This window comes from Nipponia nippon, unplaced genomic scaffold (genome assembly GCF_047370975.1).
Source record: "Nipponia nippon isolate SJK-2023a ecotype South Korea unplaced genomic scaffold, ASM4737097v1 scaffold_9, whole genome shotgun sequence".
Taxonomy (NCBI): Eukaryota; Metazoa; Chordata; class Aves; order Pelecaniformes; family Threskiornithidae; genus Nipponia; species Nipponia nippon.
Window position 1 is genome coordinate 33,888,292 of NW_028262413.1, and position 21,586 is coordinate 33,909,877.

Consider the following 21,586-nt stretch of genomic DNA (forward strand, 5'->3'; position numbering starts at 1 on the left):
TGCGGACTGAAGAGCTCTTTGAAAACCCTGACACTCTGCTCTTCCTAACTCAGCCCCGGCGATTAGTTACAACTGGTTTCAAGTCACATGATGTTATTAGTTTCTTGGCTTAGTTAAGGTAACTCCTACAATCGGAAAAATTCTCAGAAATACAACAGTTTTGAATCTCTGAGGATAATGTAAGTCACTGAACAGTACTCCCCCCCCCCATATAAACGGCACATCATAATCTTCCTGTTCACTCAAGCCTGGCTTGAGCTAACAATGAGAAAAAAATAAACCACTGATCTTTTTACTTTCTATCCTCTGCACAAGGCTTTAAATTTAGTAGTTGTAGTTCAACATAAATGCTTGCATGTCAACATTCAAAATGTTTTGGGCAATGACTCACCACTTAGCAACTTATGACAGGAAAACTTAAAAATGCATTTGCCTGATGCATTTAATTTTTACAGTAAAATGACAAATTCAGATTGAATTGCATTCCAGAAAGTAACTAAACAATTCATTAGCACTTTTCTAACTATTTTTACTTTAGGCCCTGATAAGAACACATGAAGAAAGATAAACCTCAAAGCAAGTAATTTCAGAAAATACCATACAAATCCAAGAGAAAAACAAACAAACTAGAGGACGATTTAAAAAAAAAAAAAATCATTATTTCTTAAAAGACTTATTACCTTACAGTTATCTAGGAAATTAAATTACTGTTGAGTATCTGTTGACATGGTAGCCCTATACTAACACAACAACATTGCAGAAAACAAATCTTTCAGAAACTGAAAAATTAAAAAATACAGATTTGTATAATAATATCATTTCTTGTGACTTTCTATTATAATTAAACTTCTCTGCACTACCTATTAGCAAAATCAATTTTTATCTTTCACCCAAAACATTCTGACTTCTGACCAAGGTATAGTTAAAATAAAGACAACACTTACATAGTTATCTACTCAATTTAAATTTCCTATGATGCTCAGTGAAATTTAGTTTTGTGTCATCTTCCAACCACATAATATCTCATATCACTTTTTCTTTTTAATGTCATTTTACTTCAAGGCTCTATTCAGCACTGAAATCATTGAAACACAGAGAAACAGTACTTAAAAACTGCAGCGTCGCAATCATTGATTATTCACAGTAACTGCACCTTATTGCGCAGATTGGTACAATGTTAATGCAAACAAAATTTATCAGCATTTTGTTGTCTCCACTCTTCTCACAGAAGAAGAATTACATGGAAACCATTTGAAAAATACTGCTTCTTAAAATTAAAGCCTGGTAAGAGAAATGAGAGAAATTTTTCACTTGGTAAAATGATCTCTTTACCTGGCTGACGCTACTAAATATTAAATATGTAATGTAAGCTTTATTACTCGCCTAGAATTACAGTAATAAATGACATGAAAATTGCACTGCTATGTGTTTTAGCTTCTCTGACATTTTAAATATATTTTTGTTAATCTAGCAGAAATCAGCTGCTAGACTGTAAAGCCACCCTACATAACACGCAACTGTTAAAATGTAAATTGCCAAACTATTTTTAGCTGCTGCTGAAGGGGGGAAAAAAAAAAGGGGGGGGGGAGAAGAAGAATATTCCTGGCCTCGGGAATAATGATTTGAGGCATTGTGTTCATTTTGTTTATCAAGCAGCTATTCAGCCTCTAGTGGGGCCCAAGTGCTTATGCAAGCAAAAGCTTTTAAGAGTGCCTGCAGCTGCAATCCTGGCTCCCAGGTAGGCTGCAGGTTCAGAGCACAGCTGCCCCAGGCTATCTACACTATCTCAGCTCCATCTGGAAGTGGGGTTAAAATAGGATTTCAGATCCCGGTTTCTGTATGTATCACCGCGAGCAGGGGGAGGGAGGAGGGAAAGAGAGGGAGGAGAGAGCAGGGGAGATACAAGGACCAGAAGACACCATCCGTACTTCAGACTCAATACCAAATAAAAAGATCAGACCCATTTTGCTCCCGCTCTATTGCGGTTGCCTGTGCAGTGTGTCCTATTCAGCCTATCCGGCTTTGAGTTATGACTCATCCAAGTGCACCTGCGCCCATGTGTTAAGTGCTGCCAAATAAAAGCCCAACAGCCATTTACACAACAAAGAGATGTACCCCGCAAGGCAGCCCAGCTTCCCCCTCCCCTCCGGTTTGCTCTGAGCAGGGGAAAAAATAATTCTGTCCTTCACTTCGCTGGGGATTTTTCACTTCACGTGGATTTTTAAATGCAGATTCATTTATAAACAATTTTCTTCCTTTTAAGAATAAAGCATATTTAATACCACAAAACACCCCTATAGCATTAGATTATCACAGCCATTAATGATTTTTCCACCAAAACCCTTCCAACCTTTTTCATCAAAGCCCTTTATTCTCGAAGGATAAATTTTCAAGCAAAGAGGGATCAACAAACTAGTTGCTTGAAAGCTTTCCTGATGCTAGGCTGAAGTTAGGAAAGGCTTAATGAAGGCTTTAAAATCCACCAGGGCTTCACAATGAACATCTGACTCGGTGATTTATGCATATTAATAACCTCAGTCCTACTGAGGCAAGCTGAGCTGTACATGTCCTCCGAATCTTAATGTCTTCAGCTCCACTGGGATTATTACAAATGTAAATTTCTAAGATTCTCAGCTATTAATCTCTGTCTGTCCTCCTGTTCAGCAACATAATGACTAATTAAACATCAAAAGACCTGTACAGGAGATCTTCTTTGACAGCTCCTGGCCCAGCTCTCTTCCCAAGAGAGGAATTCAAATGACAGGGACAAGTGGGTAGGAGCATATGAGCAAGCTACAAATCACTGCTACAAAACCTAAAAATTCCACATCAAATGTGTATTTAGTTCTCCAGAACCACTCCCAGTTACCTAGTCTGGCTGTTCATGTCCAGCGGATAGCCTTCCTAATGCTATAGTTAAGTAATTTGTATCTATGTCAGGTGAAGAGAGCACAATTTGAGCCCTATTTGTTTACTACAAATAAAAAATGTAGTACTTACGGAAGAAGGCAAACCAGGGGGCACCTTTCTTACTTTCTTTGTTTGTAGAGGATCTGTACACAGAAAAACAAGGTTTCATCAAGTATCTACATTACAGATGAGAAAGAATAAATAGCTGTACTATAGTTTTTTCTTTCAATGATGAATTTTTTTACTCATTTCATGCATTTTTTTCTGTGCCAATGAAATTTGTCTTTCACATCAATACAAGAATGTGCCTAAATATATAACATACCGACGTTCTCTAAAATAAAGCTTTGCTAAATAATTACTTTCGATTCTTTCCATAAGGAAAGCAGTTATTGCTGAGAACACGAACACTGAAGGGTACACTGATGCCTTTACACACTTGCTAAGAAACAAAGTAAGATTTTGAGATATATAAGGAGGAAAATGGGACTGATTAGCAGGAGAAATGCTTTCCCTTTCTGCACTTCAGAATAAAGACAGAACTATTAAAAAGGAATTTATGACATGTTAAAGTACGATTTATACTCTAAAATACTAACATGATGTAAATTTCTATCACTTTTAGACTATACCAAGGTTGTAAATAAACAGCAAATCTAATGACCTAATTACTTTTCTTAAGTAATAAAGGCAATACAACTCAAATTTGCACGTAATAGTAAAGTTGGAAGTACGGTACCTGCTTCCTTCTACCAATAATTATTGTAACATCACAAAAGTACACAGCAATTTCACTACCTAAATAAAGAATCTGAACCAGTTTAGTCAGCTGCTAATAAAATTAATCCGAACAGTATGTATGCAAATTAGAAGTTAGCTGATGTTCTGAAGATGAGTATCTGGCAGGATTACCAGTTCTGCAGTTGACCAATTGAGTCTTCAATTAAAATACAAAATGCCTATTTTTCTATTTTCATTCAGAACATTTGATCACAATTTTATTATACAATATGACAAGATAAAGGTGAGAATATCTGCTGGATATCTTTACTCTGATCATTTCCCATAGGGCGTGTTCAAAAAGAAAATAAAAGGACTTCTAGAAGAGATACTTACACTGCACTCAAAGCGTCACCTGGAACGGAACACTAGTTTGTTTCAATGAACTTTAGCAGCAAATTTAAAGAGAGTTTGTTAAAATCCTGGTCAGGCAATTCCTTCTCAGGCAAAAAATGGCCACAATTTGACTTTGCTTTAAATTCTCAGGCAGCAATTTTGTAACATTTAACTAGTCCATTTAAAAAAAAAAAAAAAAATTCAGGCGTACTTTCTCACGCCATTGGAAACAAGACTCGAGATAAAAGTGCACTTACTTTTCCTGGCATTTCTGGAAAACCATTTCCAGAAATTTGTAACTACCACCTGCCATATCCTGGGTTGTAGTCCCCCAGATTCAGCCATGATGGAAAGAGGAATATCACGCTGTTACCAGTTTGAACAGGTTTATACCCCTTGAGCTTCTCTTTCAAAGAAAAGAATAAATAGGAGTACTACTCTGAAAGCATCTAGCTTCATTTTGTTTAATTTAATAATATCTGGAACTTACCAAACTCATAGTTTGCAGAAGAAACTAACTTAATCACATATGCAAGTATATAACAGAAATCAGACGATCCTGCTTAGGACTGTCCCTCAATGACTGCTTCATACCATCACCTTTCTGCCCATGTCAGTATCACTCTCTGTCCAGCACCCAAAGTCATGTTCTAACAGCGCCCCTGTTACTCAAAACCATAGCAGGTTACTATTGTAGTAACTTCTCACTAAAAACTGATTCAATGGGGGCTAAAGCTAATAATAATAAACCCAACTTTTTTCTATTAAAGTTCAAACACCCTCCAAGCAGCAAACAGTTTCACTGAACTTTCCTCAGACCGTTCCTCTTCTGAAACAGAGCTGAAGAACTGCTATGTTTGGTTCTCATATTCTGAGGAACATGAATACTTACAAGAATATTTGTAAAGACAGACAATCCCAGATTAAACGGCAGTTATCTTGACAACAGGTTAAAAAGTTACTAAAAAATGGATTTTTAAAACACCTACATACATATATACACACACACATATACATAGGTAAAGTTCAAAAGTCATATTTTTATAATTAAAGATTTAAAAAACAATTTCAAGCATGTTCAGACTATTTTAATGCCCAAAGAGTTTGCAGTTCTCATAACTAAAGTTACTTCAAGAAACAGTTTGCATTTGATGAAATCTTATTTTGGGTAAAGTATGGTTTAAGTTATATGATTCCAACAAACAAGATTTTATTACGGAATAGAAGTGCTATATAGAATGTGGGGCATTAAAAAACCAAACATATAACTAGAGTAACCCTAATGATATAACATGCTAACATTGAAATATGGTAGCTTTTAAACTAGAATATTAGGTTACAGTCTCTCTTCTCATACCAAAAAGAATTTTTTAAAACTTGCACACCGAGTTATTCACAATAGTCTTATAGCAGAAATGATAGAACAGCTGGCTCATTCTTGATGCCCTAATTCAACAGAAAGTCTTCAGAGCTATGAAATATTACCACTAACTACGACTGAGTAGGAAAATTCCATTTATCTCTAAGTATCTCCAGAATAAAATATTAATACTGTCATAGGATTATAACAATTTTAAGCAAGTTCCCGCCTGCATATTTTGCAAGGTAGTCTGATTTTAGGATAAACTACTAGTCTCCAATTGCTAAAGAACTTTAAAGGCATGTTGAACCAATTACAATGAACTATATATTGCCCTGAATAAAGTTACTTTTAGCATATAAAAGGATAATTGTTTCCCCTTTGTGTCTTTCCCCTACTAAATAATGGTAATGACCTCAGGGTCAGGCATTTCCAGGAGTTAATGATGGCATGGGTTAAGGGCACTCAGCTGGTCATCAGCTCCTATCCATCTGTCATTATTGGTTTTGCAATTAAGGGTTTTATTGGAGCTTCTTGTTTGTTTTATAAGCAATACTGACCAGTGTTGAATCCAAACTAGCGTCTCAAAGAAAATGTTAATAATCTGGTTTATCTCTTATATAGCAGTTTGCTCTGTACTGAGCAATTCAGATTACAGCAATCTCCAGTATATAAAATGTACTGTCAAAGAAAATAATAGTCTGCAGAAATGCATCATGAACAAAAAAAGTTTAAAAACTTGTCTATATTACTCACCAAGAGCTGGTGAGTCATGAAGTGGTCTTCGGCGTTGATTTGTGCCAGAAAACGGGTAGTAGGGTGTTCCAGGTTTTCCCGAGGATGACAGCTGACCTGGACTTCCAAGCCCCATATCTGACCGAAGCAGACTAGACTGCAAAATATACAAAGAAAAGTAAAATTAAGCTGTATAATAACTCAGCTATTAATATACCAGACTAACAAACTATTAACCACACATACCGCTCTTGGCATTTATAGGAATTTACTGGGCTTTCAGTGAAGGTCTTAGAGTTAAAAAAAAAAAAAAAATGTTGATTTTTTTAAAATCAGTATTCAGAGAATATACTATAGCATAATTCAGAAAGGCAGAGCAAGTTTGGCTGTGAGCCTCCAAAAAGCCATAACTATTTTAGTTTAAAACATCTGAAAGAATCAATTCATACTTAAATTCTAAACAAAAATCATAATACTTTGTTTAGTTTGCAATGTAACACCTCTTCTGTTACACAATATAAACATAATTGATAAAAACTGCTAAGAGTTTATAGTGTGACATTAGGTTTTAGCACATACTTAGAAATCCAGACTTATATTACATTCATAAAAACATGGAATAATTGTCAAAAAAATCAAACGCAAAAGAGATCAGATTAGATTAATGCACAGAACATAAAAAATTATGACATTTTAAAAACTTCAACCGACAACGTAGTTGAACCCTACCCTTTTTGTTCCTTTTTCACGCAGTAAATACAAAAGCATTCTAAACACTTAACAAGTGCATAATATATTGTTTGGCCTCACGTTATTTGGATTTCTTCTGTGAAACCGAAATGAATGTTGGGGATTTATGAGAAGATAGTTTTTCCATGGTTGATACTATGCTTAGCCTTGTTGTAGTCTGAAAATCCCCAGACTTGGGAGTGAAACCCACAGAACTGTTTGTACAGAAAACATAATGCTACCAGGCAGTAAAAATGCATTCGCCGCCGCTTCACTCCTGGCTGTTGCATACAGCTTTCCTCATAGAGAAGCACCCATTCTGTGTTGCACATAGCTAAAGACACATTGCTTTTAATATTTGCAAAATCAGACAGTGTTTTAAGGTCACCATGGAACCAGCAGCCTTCAGAAACAAGTGATTCAATTTCTTCATACTTGGTCATTATGTAGTGCAGTCTTCCCGTTATAAAGGGGGTAAAGCACAGCTGTTGGATAGCAGGACAACAGTGATGTTTTGCCTACATTCAAACTGTGCTAGCATTTCAATTGTCAGATGACACCAAGACAGAAACTGCTGACTGGATTAACTTTTATACCGAAACAAACTTGAGGTGGCACCTAGTTAAAATTTCTCCTTCAGCCCCACCGCTCCCAGGCCAGCTTTCCTCCTCCTCTCTAACCTCTGTCAACGACTGAGTCCACGCGCACCCGCAGGTTCCAGAGGCTGTCAAACAAGCGCGCTTGCAGACTGGATCGTGGCAGGAACTGCTCTAGTGCTGTTGCCTTCTAGGGCTACAGCAGCCCACCAAAATACGTGCAGAGGCCATTGCCCCTGGTTCTCCTCACCTTTCCTTCTAAGGCCTTGTCATGGTTTTACCCCAGCTGGCAACTAAGCACCACACAGCCGCTCGCTCCTCCCCCCACAGTGGGTTGAGGGAGAGAATCGGAAGGGTAAAAGTGAGAAAACTCATGGGTTGAGATAAAGACAGTTTAACAGGTGAAAGCAAAAGCCACACATGCAAGCAAAGCAAAACAAGGAATTCATCCACTACTTCCCACCGGCAGGCAGGCGTTCAGCCACCTCCAGGAAAGCAGGGCTCCATCACACGTAACAGTTACTTGAGAGGACAAACACCATCGCTCCAAATGTCCCCCCCTTCCTTCTTTTTCCCCCAGCTTTATATGCTGAGCATGACGTCATATGGTGTGGAATAGCCCTTTGGTCAGCTGGGGTCAGCTGTCCCGGCTGCGTCCCCTCCCAACTCCTTGTGCACCCCCAGCCCACTCCCTGGTGGGGTGGGGTGAGAAGCAGAAAAGGGCTTGACCCTGTGTAAGCACTGCTCAGCAGTAACTAAAGCATCCTTGTGCTATCAACACTGTTTCCAGCACAAATCCAAAACACAGCCCCATGCTAGCTACTGTGAAGAAAATGAACTCTACCCCCGCCAAAACCAGCACAGGCCTGAATACCCTCATTCATAAACAAATGCGTTTTTTTGATTACATTATATCATTTGAGCTGTTTCTTTCAGTGTGATTACTTGTGAAAGGTGAGGCTAACTCACACGGCTCTCAGTAAGGTACTAAATCCCTTCTAACTTGCAATGCACTGGGATTAGCAGAAAATCCAGAGTTCATATAAAATTACAGACTATATATAAAAAAAAGCAATAACTTCAAGTGTCTTTTTCCAGATAAATGGTTTTGCATCATATCACTACTGAAATTTGTGTCTTTTACTTGTCTGATGACTAATTTGAGGATGAAAATCTTATATTTTAACTGAAAAGAGTGGGATGTGAAAGAGTCACCCCATTACAAACTACAGGAGGGCCTTTAGTGTTAACTATTCTTACAAATCTATCACACAGTTTGAAGAACAAAGTTAATAACGATTAAAAATGTTAAGGCATAAAAATAATGTTTCCCCTCAACTCAATTTCTTCATTCTTATTCTTACAATAAAATAGTCTTTAAATCAGAATTATAAATATATTGAAATGAGATACCCTTGTAAGGAGTGAGGTGATCTTAAAGTATACAGAAAATACGGGGCGGGGGGGGAATCTGCTTGTAGACTGTTTCAAGATTTGCTAATTTTGCCTTTGACAAACAGTTAAGAGTTTATTGTTTTGCAGAAAACGCTATGATTTTCAGAATATCTGGCTTACATAGTGTAAGTCTGAATTTAGCAAAGATGCTATTCTAAACATTTATTAGCGTTTTAGCAATGAACACTGTGCAGGAAACCTGGGCAATGTTTTGTGAAAAGCAGTTCCTCCAAACCAAGGCTGTCCAAAAGAAGAAATGAAACCAGTTCTGCACTTAGCCCAAGGCTTGACCTTCAGCCCAAGAATACCCAGGACTGAAGGAAAACTTCTTTACATAGCCCATGGGGAAGGGGAGGAAGTATTGCAAGAGTTGTCATTTCAAGTAGCTGAAGCAAGGTCCCACTCACAGAATCCCAGAACTGCGGAGGCTGGCAGGGACTTCTGGAGGTCATCTGGTCCAGCCCCTGCTCACTCAGTCCAGCTGTCAAACACAATTAGGAACTACGTCCCATTCACGTTAAAGACAACCTTCCCCACTCCCCACCAGCATCTCCTTCCGATCATTGGCAGTGATTTTGGAAGTGCAACAGGATCCATACAGACGCCTCCAAAAAAAGTGGGTGGGAGTGTTCTTAGTTCCTCTGTTCCTCTATCCATTAAAAAAAACAAACAACAAAAACCACCACCCAACAACAACAACAAAAAAAAAAATCAGTAAAAACTCTTAAATTCACTTCTACAAAGCCATTCCAAAAGGCATGTGTCTATATCTTTTCCAGACCTAACCTCCAACCTTTACCTCATGACATTTGCCACCCTTGCTTTTGTCCTAAGCATTCCAGTTCTTGACATTTTCATCGGACCCTGAATTTCAAAGCAGCATGGCTACTACAACAACATAAAGTAAGTGTGTAAGTAATATAATACATACCCAGTAAATCTCAAGCTATGCAACACACTCTAAAGAGGTTTTCTGATCTATATTGTGTTTCAGTAAGAATTTTTTATTAAGGGGGGGGGGGGGGCAGCGCAGGGAGAGACACACACCCCCAAAACACAACCCTCTTCTACCATTCCCACAATCAAATGAAGCATTTGTTTAAAATTTTATAATTGTTCCTCAGTCTTCCAAAATAAAATAAAAATAGATGTCATTAGTTCAGCTTATTGATTTTTCTGCCTGTCTGAACCAATTGAGAAGCAATATTGATTAGGACTGATCCTTTCCTAAGGGCATCTGATAAAGAAAGGAATACAAAAATACCACTGAGGATAGCAAAAAAGCTTTGTATTATCAGCACCAAGCTTCTCCTCACTAAGTGCCTGAGGTCCCTGCACAGAGGCGGATCGCTTACATACGTAGTTTGCAGCATTCTCCACAGAGAACATTCACGCTCCGTCCAAACCTCATCTGCCAAGCATGGATCCAATTACTAAAGAATAATCAATGACTGGTTATTCTCCTGAACGCTGCTGAGTCCTGTCTGCATTACCATTATAAATAAACAGACATCACCCTTAAAAATTTGCCTTTTTGGATTTTATAAGGCATATTTCCAGCTTCAAAATAAACAAGAACTATTTAAAGCAATATTTTACGTAAGGAATGTGTGTTCAATAACCAACCTAAAAAAAAAAAAAAAGAAAGAAAAGAAAACAAAATAAAAAGGGCTTTTATTACAATCAACTAAGAACATAGCAAGCCTGATTCCAAAGAGAACAGAGAAAAAGAGGTAAACATGACTGCTTTACTTTTCAAATTTATCCCTTTCAGCAAAACCAAGAAACAGTTTTGACGGCCTCAGGGGAAATGGCATGGCCTGACCCAAAAAACAAAGGCTTTTACAAGGGCCACTATGTAGACAAATGCTTTAAAGGGGTCCTTTTCCTAAAAAGTATTCTCATAAAAATGAAATGCAGGGGAGTCATCTATTCAACCATTGCAAGGGTGAGGTGAGGGGAAAAGAATCATAGCTACATGGGGGGGTGTGTGTGTGTGTATTTATGCACCTTTGTCACAGAAAACAAGTAACTTTGTACTGCAGTTGCACTTACATGCACACAAAGTTAGCTTCCATTCAAACTAACAAGCTAATCAACCATATGCTTATATCAAAATGGTATGCCCGAGACAAAAAAAGCTCATTACTCAACATATTTTAAAATGGTTTTTAAATCGACTCTTTCAAAGAATTTGAGCATAAAAGGAAGAAAGAATTTGACTACTTTGGAAGTTTTCTTGTCGCCAGCCCAACTCTATGAGTCTTTAGAATCCCGAAGATATAATTTGATGCCAAAATACTGCTCTGCCTTCAATGAACTTCTAGGACACCGGCCAGCAGAATTCTAACATGTTGGTAAGCACTTCTTTGATTTTCTTACTTTGATATAAAAAAAGAAATGTGGACAAGTAAAGGCCTACAGATGTCCTTATGTAATATTCCTTGCAGCTCTCAAACATTTAGGCTATATGCAGATAGGAAAGCCAAGGTATCCTGCAAAACACACAAACATTTTTAACAAACACACTCCGCACACTCCACTATCATATATAAGGTTTTACCTTTTCAAAAATGTATGTTATAGACAGTTAGCCTTGTGCTTCTTGGTCTAAATCTCATTCATGTTCATTTTTTAAATGCAAAAGTATTAGCAAACACTTTAAGAACTCAGATTTTCCTAGTGTAGCCATAGCCAAACTACGCAATAGTTCCATCCAAATACAACTGTGTGCCTTTACATTATTCATTATTTTCTGTCGAAAGAATAATATGGTTGAGAATAAAAGCATTAGCCCATTATATGCAACTGATTATGACGGGCCATTGTGCTGGCATAACAAGGCAGGCTGCTTTGGCAGCGAAATGAGAGCTGCAACTTACCAACTGCAAACTTAGATCTTGAGCCGCCCTCCCCAGCTAGTCAACTAGATTTTATTTTTCCTAGTTTTTTTGCATTAGCCTCCTTTTCAAAAAGCTTATGCTTTGAGTCCCAGTAGTCAGGCTGTCCCTATTTAAGGCAGGAAAAGTGTCTCAAGTTTGGTTTGGCTTTTTTTTTTTTTTTAAAAAAGTACTGAAGTGTTTAGTTAAAAATTGGGAGCTTAAATAAATTATTTTGTAAAAGTAAAGTAACGCAACAGCACTCATCTCAATCAAATCCCTCCATTATCCCACGACACAGCTGTAGACAAACTCACTTGGCATTTCTCTATTTCTCAGAATTACGTAGGGCAGATCCTAAGTGCATTCCTTGCCTTACTATAAACTTGAAATGCTGCACTGGGTAGAGCAAAAGTTTCACGTACATGTCCTTTTATTCAGTGAGCCATTTGCATGACTTAAAGCATGTATATAATGTGCCTTAATATTTCATGTCTTGCCTTATAGATAAACCTGACAATTTACATGAGCTAGTTTAAAAGAACGTAACAAAATGGAAAAGTCAAACTCTGCTAAACTTGCAAAACCCCCCAGCTAACTTGTGTATGTTGTTCCTGTGATTCCAAAGGAAAACCTAGCACAAAATTAAAACATTAACAAATAATCGCTCTGTGAGATACTAGTACAGTACAGAGGTTTGGGCTGCAAAAAGACCATTCACTCGAGTTTCACGTCATGCAGTTTAAGCCAAAAATATAACCAAGATATAAAGTGTTGAATTTCACTTTACTCGAGTCTCCAATCTTTGGAAAGCGTAATGAATATGCACTCCAAAATAGGAGCTGAATTTGGAAAAACACTGACATATGATGTAAATTCATTTTAAATTTAAATTCTAGAGATATGTTTGCAATTATCAGCATGTTGTTAAAGAATCTCATCCTGAGAATATCATCAAATAGTAATGTGAAATACAGTGTTACCATTTTGAGAACAAAGGGACCCTGAATGAGTAATCAATAGCAACTGGCAGAAAATGAGGCATTAATTATGATCCTCTCTAGTGTTTTGTCTCAAACAAGGTTTCATTAAATATATTGTGCTAACCTGTACATCTTCAAGCCATTACCAATAGATTTGATCAGATACATTTTTGGTCTGTTTCAGGAAGAGGAACATATCAGAATTAAAAAACCAAAACAACATCTAAAGTGTTATATGATAACTTGAGCATTTCTTCTTGATCAATTTAAAGGAAATCAGGGGTTGCTAATAAAACATCTCAGGAGAGGATCCTCTAACAACATGCTGATAATTGCAAACATATTCCTCATTTTAAAAAAATACTCGGATCTTATAATCTCAATGTAGTCTCTTGAAAATTTAATTATCATCTCCTATACCTAAAGTATCATGCAGGTTTGAGAAGATAATGACAGTCATCCATCAACTGCATCCTGCCAGTGTAATCAGGCTAATCTAGCTCACTGGAGTAAAAAACAGCTACCTAGGGTACTAAATACTGAAGTGATGCAACATCATAAACAAAATAACAGACACTTACTTTTACTGTCTTCCCAATTAATGTTAGCACTGAAAAATACCAAGGTATCGATATATTCTCTTTTTACACCAAAGCTTTTCTGGATCACCATGAGCTAAGCTGCTTATTCAATGTGTATACCTAAGCAGAATCTGCTACTATGGATAATTCTGTTTGTGTGTAAATATACTGAGACTGAGCACAGGGACAGAGGAGGGAGAAGAAAGAAGTCTATTCAGAATTCCCGATATGTTCTTTTAAGCAGTGGGAGGAGTAAAGATTAAACGCAAAGGGAAGGAAACATTTTGCATCCCTTCTGCATCTAAACAGCTTTAAAGCACCCGATTAATACAAATATTTTGAACGAGTCCTTTCCTTCGCTTTTGCAACAGTGGCTTCCCTGCACTGATACCGCATATTGGCAAGACTACAAATTCTGTCTTACACTTCTAAAAGCGGCACCCTGCTGATGATGGTGTCCAATCCCCGAGGTTATGCTGGCTCAGCTTGTCTTTGCTCATCGCCCCGGGCAAGGTATTTTTGCGTTGCTGACTGAATTCTAGGAAGGCATTACTAAGCATTGTGATTACAGGTCAGGCTCCTCTCCCTTTGCCTTTGAATCTTTTTGCTACATTATGAAAACAGTAATTTGAACAGCTTCCTTACTGTGATTATACAAAAGCGGAAGGTTTGTGGAGAACTGCAAAATGTCAGAAGAGAAGCAGCTGAGGGGCTATTCATCTAGTTTTTAATTTCTTGGTACCAGCCTTCCTGCTTTTCTGTATGATTACAAGATACGAGCATGATAAGTCAACATTATAATAAAAGATTTTATGCTGAATCTTATTTACAGAAGTCAGACTATAAAGGATATTATAAAGCTCAAACTATCCTTGCATCCGTTTCTCCCTCTGCATCTTCAGCAAAATGATTCCAAAAGATTTCAGACCATTAGTAGAATGTTTCATGTATATGGTATGGAAGCTGTCCACCTCCTCTCCCACACAACCAAGAGAAAAATCTCACTCACTCTAAGCATCAAGTCAGAAAATGCGTAACATAATGAGGGTTCAAAAACTATCATTAAATATAGCAACCAGATAATTGTTAGGACTTCACACGGAGGACTCGGATGTTTTCACACACGATCAAGTGAAAGCTAAGTCCAATACTAGGGTGCTAGTAAATGGATAGACAAGCCCAGTAAATATCTTAGGCTACAATCCTCTCCCCTTAATAAATGTCATCCTTCTCTCCCTGCTCTTTAGAAACCTGGGCCATCAGGAGCACTACCATCTTGAAAAGCACTCCACAACACAACTGAAACCAGTGCAAGCTGGATGGCTTATTCCCACTGAAGAGGAATCAAAATTGCAAATCTGACTTGTGCTTCTTTCCATTCACTGACTATCTGCTCAAGCCACAGTGTCTCCTAGCTCATCCCAGGCAGCAAATGCTAAGTAACAGGTTGATTACACCACTCTTATCTCCCCCTTCCCAATTCTACTCAGGGCCTGTATTCATCTTGAGAGCAGCAATCTGCGCAGATGCAAAGTTTGGGAAGGGACTTTATCTCCCTGTGGAGTAAGAAAGGAAGGTAAATGGGGGCTCAACATAATAGAGCAGTTATAGACAAAAGCAATAAACACTTCAAGAAAATCCAAAGGGCAATCCAGCTCATTCAAACAGACAAGTATGGCTGGGAAAAGATAACTGAGCTAATCTTTTCCCCATCCTCCAATAATACCATAAATTTGTAATTGAGAAGCACCCAACTCTAAGGCAGCAAGATTAGCTGGAGACAAATAGTAATTGGCCAAAGAAACTGTATCTGCGCTCCATGGTGTAACATGCTTTTTACTTCCTTACGCAGCAATGTGTAAGATACTATATGTATATTGATTTACAGGATATTCATTACCTTAAATACAATAAAATACAGTCAAATATTAAAAGGAGGCAAGAAAATTTGCCAACCCTAAATAGTGTGAGAAAGAGAAGGGCAAAGACAAGTAACAGTTTGTCTGCTCAAGACATTCAAAATGATTCCTTGCAGAACTGCTCCCCTTTTATAAATAGCATCCCGCCCCCAACTATAACTAATTCCTAACACCTGCTACCCACTGCATTCCAGGGGGGATGTCTTCCCTGATTAACCTCAGGTGGTCACCTCCAGCTCTGGAAAAAGAAAGCTAGCCTGTGCCCAGTACATTTTTACTTTCTAAAAAGATTCTGCAGGCTCCTTATCTGCTGAGAGACAGGACATATTTTCCCAATAGCACAATAAGTAATTCACTTCTAATAAATCATAATCAAGAGAAAGTTAATATTGCTTGATTTTACTTGAGAAATAAAATGAAGCAAAATAAACTCAAGTTTGGACATTCTATCTGCCCTTAAACTATATATGCCTCTCCCCATCCCAGCCTTTTAAGACAGTATCAGCTGGCAGAATCCAGAGTCGCTGCTTCAGTTAACATTGTGTCAGCCTTTCCTTCAAAAGCCACATTTCTTAGAGATTGATAGCTCAGCTGTAAAAATCTGCTTTGGGGAGACACCTGATATCAAAGGTGTCAGAAAAGAGAAGATTAAAAAGAGAAAATTTACAAAACAAAATGAGTTTGTCAGTTTTAAAATTATATTGGTATTGAAAAACCCCATACATGTACAAGCCTTAACATTTTTTATAATTCCATAACTCAGTATTACTTGGATTTAAATAGAATTATTTTCTCTATACTGTTTCTAAAACTATGTGAGGAAGGAAGAAAAGCAACTGGTGCCACTGCTTGTAGTCTTTCTAAGGCCCCACAGATAAGAAAGGTCCAAATATCATGTACTTTTCTGCCTCATTGGAAAGATCCATCTAAAGCATCTTCAAACACTGCCAGCAGCGAGCAGGAAGAGCTTTCTTCTTTTTGTTTAAAAGATACATTAGTTTAAAAAACAAACAAACAAACAAACAAACAAGACCCCAATCATTGGGGGTTGGGACTATGGGACTTGTGGGTCCATAGCTGATGCAATCTGATAGCTTTTATTAGCACCAAAGTAAATTCTAACTTTTTTTTTTTTTAAACTACAGAATGGTTGTCCCTCTATAGCACCTATGCTTTTTTATAATTAGCATGCTTAAAGTATGCATATTTTTTCCTTATTGTGCACAATTACATTGAAGTGTATATTCTATATATATGTATTTTTTATTATTGTTGTCCAAAAGATCTGATTTCAAAACCTGGAAGTTTTTGGTTTTTTTTTTTTTTTTAAAAAAAAAAAAAAAAGAGGCAGCAGCCTGGAGGGATCCGAGATGCACTAGCTACAAGGTTTAGCCTAACATTCTCCGGAGAGAATTATCCACACTCTAGCATCCCTTTTGCTACTATATTACTTCCTCTGCTGTCTACCATCTAGGTGGGGTCCAAATATGCCAGTTTCTGAGACAAGCTATTTACATTTTCCTATTAATTTAAACCCCTTCGTTAATTCTCCTCTTCTTTTTTTTTTTTTAATCTTTTCAATAACACTACAATATCACAGGAGCAGATGGCACGTCCTCAACACAGAATAACAGTCTAATTATTTCTCTCAAGGAAGCCAAGTAGGGATAGAAGTCTTAGAGACAAGCAATAAAAACAGTTTCAGGAGATTTCAGAATTCAACAGAATCCCTACAGGAAGAAATGAAAACTGCAGAACTCTTGAATGTGTGCGAGAGGGCTTGCATATGCAAGCTTCAGACATACATCAGGTTACCCAGGAAGAAACTACGAAGTACTCACTGGCCCTGCAAAGAGACACCCAATATATTTGTTCTACATAGCTGTCCATTACTTCTTTCATCTTCCAGCAAGACATCTAGTGCTCACTATTCTTTGACATATAATGCCACAGTAAAGCATGTTAGTAGTGGTCTAGTACAGTGGCCCTTGTATTAAAGCAATGAATTGTTAAAAACTTAGCAAACATCCTAGGAGCAACCGCAGAGACATGCTGCTGTTTGGGGGCTACACCTGCAGATCGAGAAAGACTTGTCTGGAAGCTTTCATACACATTTAATGAACAACGACGTTTTAAAATGCGATGTGCTACAAATATCTTTTTCTTCTTTGACTCACACATTTTAAGTAACATCTCAGCTGTCAGATACCACTAAAACACTACTCCATCCCACTATTCACACTCACTCATTTTTCTCCCTCTTGCCACTTCCAAGTTTTTTGTTCTAACAAAACATGTATTTCAAATTACATTTTTCATACTGCTCTTTGCTTTTCCATTTTTGTCAGTAAATCTCATTTCTGCCTCCCACATACATTTATACACTCTTACCTCCTAACATTCACATTTTTGTCTGTATGCTTCTTCTTCCAGCTGTTTAATGTTACCTGATGCTTTACTAAAAAAATAAAATCAGTTAATCTTCTCCATTATACTATACACACATCTTACAATTATACAGTTTATGGACATACTAAAAATACTTTTAAGTTGGTGCTATTCGGTTCTATTAATTTTCCTCTACGCAGCAAGCTGGTAGCTACATCCTACTATGGATACCTGTTTTCACTCTTGCTTGCATATTCCTCGCCACCTCACCAGCAACACAAAAATGTTGCCATTTTTGCCTATGCCCAATATGAGCTATCTTTTATGTTCTCCCTAAACAACTCCAAGTGAGATAGCTGTTAGAGAGGGTGTGCTCCGAGATACTTTCCTCAGCATAGCAGGATTGTTCTTTAGATTTGCACACTGCTCAAACTGCTTTAAAGTCTTTTTAAATTTGAAAGCAACAAGTTACTGAGTATGCAAAGGCGAAGTAACGTACACTTGCAAACATTTCTTTTGCCAAAGTGATCATCTGCTAAATTGCCCCAAAAAATCAGCGCTAAAGGCATTTTTGGGGGTTATTTCAAAGTTCTTATAGTGTGTTTGTTAAGAAGTGACTTAGGGTTTTTTTTGCACAAAAATGAAACAAACGTTTTAGTCTGCGAAGGATGTAACAGCTAATAAATACAGTTTTTCATGCTTTTAAATGTATTCTTTAATACATTGCTAAACTTCCAGACAACAAGATGCAAACCTTTGAAGTTCCACATTAAATTGTGAAGAAAGTTGTTCTTAAGTCAATAAACAAAGAAAGGCCACAAATTTTTTCTAAAAAGCCAACAGTATGAATTCCAGTTGTTCAATACCTATACCGTATTAAATTCTGTAATATTTTTCAGCAGAAGTGAATCAGGCGTATACAAATCTAGCTTTCTCTGACTGGCACCCAGATGAGGAGAATGTTTCTATGTTGAATCATAGCCAAGGTGGAAGATGGAGAAGTTTTTTCCAACTTACTTTAACAATCAGTGAGAAGTCAGCTGATTTTTTTATCCAAGGTACTACCCAAGTAACAGCATACATTTAAAGTAATTTAAGAAACACAAAACATGCTCTGAAGATGCACAAAGGCCACTACATCTATTTTAATACTCCAGTGAAGCATATTTTTTTTTCCTGATAAAGAAGAAATTGGTAAATCCTGAAAAGTTGTCTGAAATTATGTCTTAATATGTTTACTTGGAAGTATATTCCCATAAGGAGCACTAAGTATGGTACTAATGTACATAAAACGTTACTGTCATACTGCAAAATTCAGGGTAATTTAATAATGCCTGATGTGCCTTACATCATGTTGCAATGATGCAGTAATATGCTGCTAAATGAGTCACCTCACATTAGCTTCACAGCAATAGCAGAGCTGATGGCTATTGAAGGGAAAATGGTGTAGCAATATTACTGGAAACATTGATGGACCAGCTTTCTATTGCATTATTTTTTTCTTCACCCAAAAAGTAAAGATTCTGAAGCAGCCTTATTTATTACCAATACGCACAAAACTTGTATAATAGTAGCAGCAGAAATGAGTTAAAAATCCATCTGCCACTACTAAATAAAATACATACAGTATACACAGTATTACATAAATTCTTCATACGCTCTCTATGTCATACTGCATGAAATATATAATAGCGTGTATATATATCATGTACTACATAGAGTAGTATACATTATGCAGTATTAGATATATAATTTTTACATAGACTTATACTGGATTTAGTAAATATAATCCACAGCTCCTTCCAGCATTCATCTATTTATCTGACTGATTTATCATCAATTAAACTTCTTTCTAAATGGTTTTTGTAACATTTGAAGTGTCCTGTCATCATATAGAACATATAGATTAGAGATTTAGAAAAATAAATTAAGATACATCTCTTTCTACAAAGCTTACACTTTAAACAAAAAACGGTGAATGCCTCTTCAGTTCTTGCCTAACATCCATTACATTTAGCACTCAATTTTGTCTTCTTTCTTGCACATGGGATAGTATGCGGACTTGAAAGTATTATGAAGGGAGGGTAAATGTGTTGTCTCCACGTGTCAAAAAATCAATAATGTCTATTTTTCATGCATGATTGTTTAGAATTGAAACAGAACGTTAAGGGGATAGTCACAAATAATTTACTATCTTCGGCATAGTGATGCCAGTGGGGAGAAACAGACTTTACCAGGCACATGAGAACAGGCACTGTTAGGCTAAAGGAGCAGCCCCCCCCCCCCCCCGCCAATTAGCTGGGGCACTTGCAGGCTCATGGGGATGAAGTTAGCTTCTGTGAAGACCCACAGAAACAATTAGAAGAATTAGTCTAACAGCTACACATGTATTGCACATTTATCTCAATTTCACTTTGAAAACAGTGCCGATTCCTGGCTTTCTTAGAGCTCAGACCTGTCAAAGCAATGTGCAGTGACAGCTGGGTACCTTTCTGATGATATTGGAAATGGGAGTCATACATTCAATATCTGAAGTCTAATCTCGTTTCTTTTACATAAGCTACAGTTTTCAGCATTAAATTACACAAATGTAAAGAAAACCCTTTTTATTATAAGAAGCTTTCTGAAAACTTAATCTGTATCTGGTAAGATTTGTGAAAAGATGCCCTTCCCAAATCTCCAATTACACAGCGAACAGAAATGGTGGAATCCCACACACACACAAAAAAAATAAAAATCACAAACACCCCTACCCCAATTCAAAGACACAAATAGAGACATTGTGTCAAGCCACGTTGCACTGCATTTCATTCTGATAGCAAAATACAGTTTTTACATTTCTCCTAAAAGCTGTCAATTCTTTGTCCAGGAAAAAGTTTTTGACGTTCATCTAAACCAGCTCTGCATAAGGCTCGATTTGTCATCTTACCCATCCACTTAGAGTCTATATACTCTATGAAACATTGGAGAGAAAAAAAAGGCTGTTAGAGTTGGAAAGGTGCAGAATATAGCAAAGACCTGTCAGACGAAGAAAGAGTATGCAGTAAAATATAAAGTCAAAAAAGGAAGAGGATTCAGAACTTGATTGCAACGCACTAGACAAGCACGGGTTTTAATGTAGCACACAAACATACACCATTAACCTTATTAACACTGAACCACATAAAAAGCACAGCTTAAGACAAATGCGACTGCCTTATTCAACACTGTTTTTTGCATGAACGGGCCCAGTGAGAAGTGCTATACTTTAGGCTGCTCCTTTTTGGCTTGCTTAAAACACCTGATGGAAATAAAAGCTGAAAGTACGCACTTCGTTTGGTAAAATATTTGTAAATTAGCCATATTTACATTCTTGTGACTGTTATACCTGAATCACATTATTTTACTTAAGTTGTTTAGATTTTTAAGCTACATTGAAAATCAATCACACTTAAACTCCTACAGCCTAAATATAAAGCCTGTAGGTAGCTAACAGTCCATACAAATCACTGCTTAGATCCTTTTCAGTAAAGGGTAAGAAGCGACAGTAAGTTTTAAGCATTTCAGTTTACAGTGGTCTTGAAAATTTTAATTCCAGCCCTCTGTAAATGTAATAGGAAGTAAAAATTAAAACTCATCACACATTCACACCAGGTTATTAATACCATTTACACCAATGACACACGGAAAGAACTTTGGTAAGAGAAGAACAGGTTAGAGAGTATTTGGAGAAGTTAGGTATTTTCAATTCATCTGTACCCAGCAAGATACTCAGACGACTGGCTCTTGCCATTCTTGCAATTTCAGAAACCTTAGCCACTGTCTTTGAAAACTCATGGTTGAGAGAGAGAGCACAGAGATTTAAAAAAAAAAAAAAAATGGGGTTGGTTGGTTTGTTTCATGGAGGAACAAAAGCAGTGGCTTGTAATTCCTCAACAATATAAATTTCAATTTTT

The 21,586-nt window shown here is 37.1% G+C and overlaps 1 protein-coding gene across 15 annotated transcripts in view; it reads right to left on the minus strand.

Moving 5' to 3' along the window:
* Positions 1 to 21,586, minus strand: part of TCF12 (transcription factor 12) — a 179,900-nt gene that overhangs the window by 50,276 nt on the left and 108,038 nt on the right. For all 15 annotated transcript variants that reach the window (XM_087745128.1, XM_087745129.1, XM_087745125.1 and 12 more), the window contains 2 exons: positions 6,143 to 6,278; positions 3,001 to 3,053 (listed from right to left, as the gene is read on the minus strand). In XM_087745128.1, the coding sequence (XP_087601254.1) occupies positions 3,001 to 3,053; positions 6,143 to 6,278 (189 nt within the window). The remainder of the gene's footprint in view (positions 1 to 3,000; positions 3,054 to 6,142; positions 6,279 to 21,586) is intronic.